The sequence below is a fragment of the Kryptolebias marmoratus genome, linkage group LG23 (genome assembly GCF_001649575.2).
Source record: "Kryptolebias marmoratus isolate JLee-2015 linkage group LG23, ASM164957v2, whole genome shotgun sequence".
In the NCBI taxonomy this organism is placed as follows: Eukaryota; Metazoa; Chordata; class Actinopteri; order Cyprinodontiformes; family Rivulidae; genus Kryptolebias; species Kryptolebias marmoratus.
The window spans coordinates 4,597,477-4,606,845 of record NC_051452.1 but is presented as its reverse complement, the minus strand read 5'-3'; the positions used below and the strand labels follow the sequence as shown (position 1 = coordinate 4,606,845).

The following is a 9,369-nucleotide window of genomic DNA, read 5'->3' as shown; positions in this document are numbered from 1 at the left end:
CTCAGACTGGACTCAGGCTGGACTCAGACTGGACTCCCTCAGACAGGACTCCCTGGGACAGGACTCACTCAGACGGTGCGTGTGACTCTTTGCAGTGATGCACGAGGCGTCGCGGCGCCTGCAGGACTGCCTGGCGGACATGTACGAACCCGACTGGTTTGGAAAGGAGGAGATGGACTCGCTGGCGGAGGTGAGACAAGGTTTGGTTGAAGGAGAAGAGTCCTCTGACGTCTCTGCATGCTGTGTCCTGCTGACTGTCTCTCTTCTCTAACTGCATGCTCCTCTCATGCTTCACCCTGAAGGAGATGATAGAGAAGGAATTGGACTTTAACCTGGAGGTAAAATGCTAAAAGCTTCCGGTGCGTCCCACAGGTCTGACCTCACACTTTCAAAAGCTCAAAGCTTCTCAGTCGCCTTGACTTTCTGTTGGAAATGTTCTCTGTGGGACACACCGCCGCAGCTCTGCAGGACAGGAAGTAGAAGTTTGGACACAGGTCAAATGTTAAAAAGTATAGAGTCCATCAGAGCAAAAAGTAGATTTTAGCAACAAACACGAACATCCAGGAGAGCAAAACAGGCTGATGTGAAAACACAAAGAGACAAAGTCTGATCTAAGTCTGTCCTTCAGGACACGGACACCCTGTGGCTGGATTATCACCAGAACATCACGGACAAGTCTCTGCTGTGTGTGGACACCTACCTGGCCCAGTTTCCTGACATCAAGGTGAGTCTGAGACGCTCAGAGAGACATGAAATGATGACAAAGGGACAGACACAGAGAAATGTAAATTGACAACAGAGTTACAGAAAGTGACAAGATGTCCACAGAGACACGTCCTCCAGGTATTTCCTGTCAAATGTTGTGTGTTGTCTTCATGTTCGGGTCGTTCTGGACTCAAACAGGCTCGTATCGCGAAACGGGAGAGGAAGCTGGTGGACTTCGACAGCGCCCGCCATCACTTTGGCTCCTTACAGAAAGGCAAGAAGAAGGACGAAGCCAAGATCGCCAAGGTAACCGTCTGTGTGTGCATGTGTGTGTTTGTGTGTGCAGGGCTCGCATGGGTTGAAGATGGTTGTTACAAACTGAGATGAAGTTCTGATTTAAGGCGGCCTGAAGAAGTTGTGAGGATAAACCAGAGGTTCCCAGTCCTCCTGGAGGAACACCGTCCTGCAGCTTTTAGATGTTTGTCCTCAGCAGGTCTTCATGTCTGCAGAAGCCTGGTATTCATTCATTCATTCATTCATTAATTCATTGATTCACTCACTCAAAGCAGAGAAACAACTAAAGCATGCAGGACAGATGTCGTCCAGGACCAGGACTGGGAACCACTGGAGTTTATTTGGTTGCTAATTGATCTTTCTGTTCATACCACCTTAACTCAATCAGTCAGAACTTCTGCAGCTAATTAACCTTCATTAAACTCATTAAAAGTTTTCTCTCAGTTGTTTCATGTTTGCATTTGTCCTGAATTGTTCTTGTTTGTTTTTGGTTTCTGCACCTCTCTGCTCCCTCCTCTTCCTCCTGTCCCTCCTCTTCCTCCTGTCCCTCCTCTTCCTCCTGTCCCTCCTCTTCCTCCTGTCCCTCCTCCTCTTCCTCCCGTCCCTCCTCTTCCTCCTGTCCTGTCCCTCCTCCTGTCCCTCCTCCTGTCCTGTCCTGTCCCTCCTGTCCTGCATGGTGTGCGCTCAGCCGGCGGTCCTGTTGGAGATGGCGGCTCCCAGCTGGGCTCAGGGTCTGATTTCGGCCCACCAGGTGGCTCAGACTAACCTGTCCTACAACCAGGTGACGCTCTGGTTCATGTCCCCGTCTTCAACCCCCCAAATAACAACAATTAGTCCATCTGGAGACACTCCAGGATCAGCACTGAGAGGTCCTGTGGAAAAGTCTTCATCCACTCCTCGTTTCTTCATATTTGCTCTAAAAAAACCTTTAAAAATAAAACCTCGCAGAAAAAAGACATTTCTGTGAGAACTGTGAGGCTGAATGATTCGCTGAAGTTTCCTTTAGCTGCTGAAACTGAGAACCAGAACTCCAGCTAACAGCTGCAGAACACCAGCCAACAGCTAACAGCTGCAGAACACCAGCTAACAGCTAAAAGCTGCAGAACACCAGCCAACAGCTAAAAGCTGCAGAACTCCAGCTTACAGCTAAAAGTATGAAAAGGCTAGCTAAAAGCTGAAGTAGCCTGAGAGGACAAACCCAGAGCCAGTAGCTGAAGCAGACTTCATAGAGAATGATGTCTGTGACAGAACCATTCAATCCTGGCTCTGCTCGGCCTCGTTGAGCCTCCTCTGCTGATCCTGCCTCGTTATAGTCGTAGTTTCTGTAGTTTCAGAGTGTCTCTGCACGCTGCATGTCTCTGCCGAACCTTCGGACGCACCTGTGCATTGATATTTGTGACGATGTGTGTGCAGGCGGAGGAGGAACTGGGTCGGGCTCAGAAGATCTTTGAGGAGCTGAACGTAGAGCTTCAGGACGAGCTCCCAGCTCTGTGGGAAAGGTGAGAGTCCTGCAGGTCCAAACGCTGCTGCCTCCTCAGATCACACTGTTAACGCCTGTTTGTGCTGGTTTAGTCGTGTTGGCGTCTATGTTGGCACATTCCAGAGCCTGGCAGGTCATCAGGAGAAGTTCCACAAAGATCTGAGCAAAGTAAGTGACCGTTTCTTCGATCAGAGTGTCGATGCAGCGATCGGTCGATAATATCTGCTCCTCCTCTGCAGCTCAGCCAGAACCTGAACGACATCATGAGCAAAATGGAGGAGCAACGACAGCTCAAGTAAGTCCAGGCTGATGTTGGTTTTTCTAAATATTACCTGTTGAAACATGAAAAGAACAGAGAATATTGACCTCATGGCGCCCCCTGCTGCAGAAACGATGCTCCTGCAGCGTCAAAGAAAGGAGACGGTGCTAAAAGGTAAACTCTGCTGCATGGACGCGTTTGTGGACTGCATGGACACAGCTCGGTTCCTCATTTCATCTGTTAACTTTACAACTAATAACCTGAGGACAAACTATAAATGCTGCCCTGATGTAAACCAAAACATTGATGTGTTTTTGTGTTAAAGGAGCTCATTGCAAAGCATAAAATCAAACATTTAAAAGGTCCTCCTGATCAATATCAAACATACATAGACATTTGGGGTTTCGACCAGTCTTCATGACTTTATAATGAGCACCTTTAAAAAACACACACAAACTGTGAAACTCAGATTTTAGAGATGACTTTTCCTTTTCTGTTTAAAACCTAAACATGGCAGAAAAATCAATTTAAGGCTTCAGTAAACTGAACCTAACTGAACACCGAACAGAACTGAGAACTGCCTTTGTGATGATTTAAAGTCGTTTTCTCTTCTTTTCTTCTGTCCTCTCAGTGAGGAGGCCAACCACAGCGAATCAGCCGGCTCAGCTCCAAAGGTGAACTAAACATAAAAACACTCACCTGTACAGAGACTGACTCTGTAATCCTGCAAGTCTTCATTTTAACAAAAATAAAATACTTTCAAAGTCAGAATGAAATTCTACATCTTTTTGTCAGTAAATGTTCTGTAAAACAGGCGAAGAAGGAGGAAACATACAACCTCCACTTTTTAATAGTTTAAAAAACAGGGCTGACTTTCTCAGCAGGATTGTTAGAGTTGGTTGGTTTCCTGCTCCCAAAGGTACTTCAGTCTGGGTGAGGGTTTTAGGAAGCAGTTTCAGAAGCTTAATGTTAGCCTGACTTATCCAATCAGAAAGCAGCTCTGACGCTTGGTCCAATCAGAAAGCAGCTCTGATGCTCGGTCCAATCAGAAAGCAGCTCTGACGCTCGGTCCAATCAGAAAGCAGCTCTGACGCTCGGTCCAATCAGAAAGCAGCTCTGACGCTTGGTCCAATCAGAAAGCAGCTCTGGGTCATTGTTGGAGCCAACACTGTTTCCACCGTCCAGCTGTTGATTTGAGGTGAAGCAACATACTACCACCTCCGTGCCTGACAGTGCTCCTGAAGGAGTGGCTTTTGGAGGCGGAGCTTCTTTCTTGGTGCTGTCAGGCTTCACTGTGTTCCAGCAGGTTCCTTCCATCTGCGGGGAACCGATGAGGATTTTTGTGCTGCTGGATGGTGGAAGTTGTGTGCTGTAGAATCATTCCATGCTGGAGAAAGAACTCATGAAACATTCATGTCAGTTAAATATTTGTTGTCTCTTCCGCAGCCTTCCTGTCCAGGTCTGTTTCTGATCTTACTGAGACTTTAATCTGGATAAATAAAGATAAATATACAGTACCTGCCTCAGAGCTGACCTCAGACAAAATGAAATATTCTTTACATTTGTACAAGACGGGCTCTTTTAAAGGTAAATCTTTCACATTACTGGTACCAAAACAGAACCTTGTCAAAAGATTTGAGAGGACAAGCTGAATATTTGCATAAGAGAGAAAAAAATCTGGAAACATGGTGAAAATTTCCTCCATAATTTATATTTTTTCCAGTAAATGTGGTTTAAAGTGCAAGTTTGTGAACTAATCTGTAAAATGTGAAGTTTGCTCCTGTTTTTACTCCCAGTAATAATAATAATTTAATGCTTTGTTGAGTATTTGTACTAACCTGGATGTGTGTTTTTGCTGCGTTTGCATGCTGTGTGTTTCCCGTGCTTTAAACCCTGTGGGTGGAGCAGAAGCCCGGTCCTCCCAGTCGGCCTCCGTCACGACCCACGCCTTCTCCGGACCCCAAACAGCAAACCGGCCTGTTGGAGGACGAGGCTTTGGGCCCGCTCACTAACACAGCGCCGCAGGTCAGACTGAACCTGGACATCACACACACATCCGAGGGTTTCTTCTCAGACTCCATTCAGAGCGACCGGCTTGATCCTGTCGGCTGCTGTTGTGTGAATTTATGAAGTCATAAATTAAATCTAAAGACATGTTGGAACACTGCCTAGTTGGTGTTGTAAATGTAAATTATGAGGAAATCTTTTAGTTTTGTGTGTCAGGGTTAAAAACAGGAGACCCGAGGAGTGAGCCCTGAGGAACTCCAGGTTTTAAATCACTGTTGGCACTTCTGTTGATGAATAAATTCATTTCACAGTTTACATTATTTATAAAACAATAACAATATTAACAAACTTGCAGAGAAGACATTTGACTGACCCTGACATGAAGGTGTGTGTGTGTGTGTAGCACCCTGACATGAAGGTGTGTGTGTGTGTGTGTGTAGCACCCTGACATGAAGGTGTGTGTGTGTGTGTGTGTGTGTGTGTAGCACCCTGACATGAAGGTGTGTGTGTGTGTGTGTGTCTGTGTGTAGCACCCTGACATGAAGGTGTGTCTGTGTGTAGCACCCTGACATGAAGGTGTGTGTGTGTGTGTGTCTGTGTGTACCACCCTGACATGAAGGTGTGTGTGTAGCAGTGTGTAGCACCCTAACATGAGTGTGTGTGTGTGTGTAGCAGTGGGAGCCCAGCTCGGGGGTCAGCTGGGATGTTGCAGTCAGATTTCCAGCTGTGGAGGTGGATGTGTTCGATGCTCAGGTGAAGGGTTGGAGGCGTGTTTACCTGCATTTAAAACCTAACATTCAAACCTTTAATTATCCTAAATTCTTGCTTATATTCTGCTGTTACTGTAAAGTACAGGATATGGTCTCTAATTTGATGGTCTAAAACCAAATAAACAGGAATACCTGAAGCTCTGTATGACTTACACGGGTTTTAGTCTCTCTCTGGGTTGCATGTAAACACAAATAAGGTATTTAAAGCATTCTAGGAAAGCAGAAAAACCTTCTTCACTGCATGGCTTTGCATGGTTCTAACTGGGTCTTGTGTCTTTGCTGTTTTAACTGGTTTTCCTTTGGGAGCTTAGACTGTATCACCACTTCCTTTCAGCAGATACAGTCCAGGAAAAAGGAAAGTCTGCCCTCCTTCAGTTCCAGGGTTTTACCTCCATCTTCAGTGAGACCGCCTCTAGAAAAGAAGCATCCAGGTGTGGCAACACAAAACCTGAAAGACAACAGCAATAACCTCAGAGGAGGAACTATTGCTGCTACTATCAGTCTGGGAAGGGTCAAAGGTCATGTGAGAACGCTGCTGGTCGTGACCCTGAAACTAAAAGAGGGAGAACTTTCTTTTTCCTTCGACTATAAGAAACAAACAACCTGAATTACCTCCTAAAAACTGAATTATACACCAGATTTTAACAATCATTCAAATTCTGGTTAAAGAAGTCCACATACACCGAAGTGTTGGTCCAGAAGGCAGCAGAACTTCCCTTCTTGGGTCGGGTCACACAGACATCATATTGACTGAAGACCCACTGATGGAAAACACAAAGTGTCCATGTTTGATGGTAATAAAAGGTTTTTTCTCGTCCCTTTCTGCTGCACGTCAGGCGCCATCATGGGACTTGTGGGTAAGCCTGAGTCAGTCGTCACTCTGTAGGAAACTCACAGCTGCACCTTTACAAATGGTCAAATAAACCTTCCAACTTCCTTCCTTTGGCTTTGCTCCTCCTCGTGTCACGGGTTTTACCGTTCCATTCAACCCTTTGGCTCCTCCTTCCTCCACCCTCCTGATGCAACCCATGGTGTTGTAGCGAGAGCAGACCACCTCAGAGCAGGTCCCCCAGCTCGATGAGGACTCAGAGGAGACCCAGGGGGGCTGGGATTACAATGAAAGCAGCTATCAGAGCCACAGTCAGTCCAGGACTGAGGACTGGACTGAAGACCAGGGACACGCGGCGCCCAGCTGGGACGATGCTGCTGCTGCTGCTGAGGAGGAGGAGGAGGAGGAGGAGGTAGAGTTGAAGGTCACAGTTGGAACTTCCTGATCAGTCTTAGATCCCTTAGATTTTGGTGAAAGACACAAAGACTGTCCTTCCTGAAGTCTGCCTCTTTTTCCTATATTGAACTCTTCTTTCTTCTTTCCTTCTTTGGTATTTCCTAATTTCTCTCAGACATCTTTCCTAACACTCCTGGACTTTTCTCTGCATTTCTAGCTACAGAGTTCGGTGACCAATGGCTCCAGTGGAGACCTTCCTCCAGGGTTCCTCTACAAGGTGAACCCACTTTGTCCTTCAGACATTGAATGAAAACTCTGGTTTGGGTTTTTGTGATTCGTTGTTCTTGTCCTGCAGGTCAAAGCAGTACACGAATACACAGCCACTGACAACGACGAGCTGGAGCTTAACATCGGAGACATGGTTCTGGTTCTGGCTTTTGACAACCCAGATGAACAGGTGAGTAGTGTATGAGCCCAGATGTTTTCTTCTTGGTCTGTGGTGCACCGTTGAGGATTCTCTGGTGTTTCTTCTCTGTCTGCAGGACGACGGCTGGCTCTTGGGTTTGAAGGAGTCCCACTGGTTGCAGAAGAAAGATATTTCAGCTAAAGGTGTTTTCCCTGAGAACTTTACTCAGAAGGTTTGATGTCAGCACCACATACAGATTCTAGCCTTTGTCTCTGCTCCTCAGTTTGACCCACTGGAAGGCGACATCTCATCCGATACAAAATGATGGAAAATGGTGCCTGTTAGAGATAAAAGTTTAAAAAGTTAAAAGCTTTTATAGAAACATACAGTCATGGGAAAAACTTCCACCTTTTCAGTTCTAGGGTTCCTGTTCCAGCAGGTTGTAGAACCTCCTCTGGCAGCAGAACTCTCATGGTTGTGGAGGAATTGTGGCCCACTCTTCTTTCCAGCATTGCTTCAGCTCAGCTCTCTGAGGTTCTGGTTCTGGTTCTGGACCGTTCTGCTGTGTTTGGGATCATTGTCCTGTTTGTCGGACAGATGGCCTCACATCTGACTCCAGAATCAGCCCAAACCATCAGCCCTCCACCACCGTGCTGACAGCTGCAGTGCATTCTGGGTAAACATCTGTCCTCTGGTCTGATTCTGGCCCAGAAGTCTTCTGGTTCCTTCAAGTCGAGCTGCCATGTTGTTTTTAGAGAGAAGAGCCTTTAACCTTTGACCTTTGACCTGCTGACTGAGGCCTGTAGAGTCTGAGCACTGCACGGTCTGACCTTCAGGGTGAATCTGCTGGTTTGACTGGCAGCTGTTTTAAATGGTTGCTCTTGTGAATAATCTTCCTCTCTGTAGAACGATGGACTCCAGATGACCTTTGACCCTTCCTATACTGATGGGCAGCAATAGTTGCTCCTCTGAGGTCATTGCTGATGTCTTACCTCCTTGACATGGTGTTACCACACACCTGGATGCCTCTTTTATAGCTTTTCTAGAGGTGGTGTCACTGATGATGGTCAGCTCGTATCTTTGAGGAGTTGAGAACCTGGTTAGGAGCCGATCTGGTTTATTAAGTCCTGAAACTCTAGAACTGAAAGCAGGTGGATTTTCTTTTTCCCATGGCTGCACATTTATGTTTGGACTTGTTATTGTAAAATGAAGCCCATTTACAGATGTTTGTTTTAGCCTCTAAGTTTTTTGGAAATCCCTAAAATAAAAAAAAAATAAGTCAAAATGGCACCAAGATTTCCCCAATTTTAATATCTGAAAACACTAAGTTCAGGAACAAACTAACAGTAGTATCTTAAACAGCAAACAGGATGCAGTTTCAACACATTTTCAGCTAAAACTTTAATATAATCAAAGTGTTTGCATAAGAAACTACCTGAACTTCTTTTTCTCCATTTGAACTTTTATAATCTATCAAACAGGAAGGAAAAGTTCTGAACTCTCTTTGCAGAACTGAAGTTTTCGACCATAAAAAGAATCTTTAAACTGAACATTAGAATTTATTTTAAACCTCCAAGTCAGGACTTGGATAACACCAGGTGGTGTGCAGGAGTTCGAGTACACAGACAGGTGGAACGCCACGTTTTCAGAACTCAGCCCTGATTTATTAAAGTCGAGTAAAGTTTCTTGTAGGTTTATCAAAGGGAACAGTTGTTTTTGTTTTTGTTTTAGCTCTGGTCATTTTGAGGATACGTCTTGATGTGTCGCTTCACTTTTTTAACGCGGAAGTGGTTTTGTTATTACTCATGTATTCACCGAGAGATGAAATGATAAACCTTATAAAGAAACTTTCTTTTACGTCTCTGGTTTCATCTTTTTATATCATCCTAAAACACCTGAGAATTAGATGTTGGATTAATACTGCGTACACCAGTGGCGCCGGATTCATTTTCTAGGTGGGGGGGCCACCGGAGTGTTTCGTCACCTTATTAATTTTACATGCATCGAATCATCGTCTAACATCAATAAAAACTGAATAATGAAACGCTTTTTCAGCTATGACTTTTTGGTCCAGTATATTATTATGAATAATGATAATTAGTTTAACCAACCAACAGCTTTATAAATGACCACAATAAAAGTAAACACAGGTAAATAACATGCGCACGGGCAGAGATGGAAGAATCCAACATCTGAGCAACAGAAATATACAAACGCTTGTGC

General features: G+C 45.2%; 1 protein-coding gene across 9 annotated transcripts in view; it reads left to right on the top strand.

Annotated features, from left to right (window-relative positions):
- Window positions 1-7,739, top strand: part of bin1b (bridging integrator 1b) — a 10,153-nt gene extending 2,414 nt beyond the window's left edge. The window contains exons 3-16 of one of the 9 annotated variants that reach the window (XM_025003089.2): window positions 96-190; window positions 303-338; window positions 629-724; window positions 904-1,011; window positions 1,688-1,780; window positions 2,413-2,498; window positions 2,572-2,647; window positions 2,719-2,774; window positions 2,868-2,912; window positions 3,370-3,412; window positions 4,647-4,763; window positions 6,958-7,017; window positions 7,096-7,197; window positions 7,283-7,739. In XM_025003089.2, the coding sequence (XP_024858857.1) occupies window positions 96-190; window positions 303-338; window positions 629-724; window positions 904-1,011; window positions 1,688-1,780; window positions 2,413-2,498; window positions 2,572-2,647; window positions 2,719-2,774; window positions 2,868-2,912; window positions 3,370-3,412; window positions 4,647-4,763; window positions 6,958-7,017; window positions 7,096-7,197; window positions 7,283-7,384 (1,115 nt within the window). In that variant the 3' untranslated portion in view covers window positions 7,385-7,739. Of the gene's footprint in view, window positions 1-95; window positions 191-302; window positions 339-628; window positions 725-903; window positions 1,012-1,687; window positions 1,781-2,412; window positions 2,499-2,571; window positions 2,648-2,718; window positions 2,775-2,867; window positions 2,913-3,369; window positions 3,413-4,646; window positions 4,764-5,417; window positions 5,499-6,351; window positions 6,373-6,555; window positions 6,933-6,957; window positions 7,018-7,095; window positions 7,198-7,282 lie in introns of those variants that run through there. The other 8 variants (XM_025003084.2, XM_025003092.2, XM_037973887.1 and 5 more) reach the window with 8 other exon arrangements.
- Window positions 7,740-9,369: the final 1,630 nt, after the last annotated feature.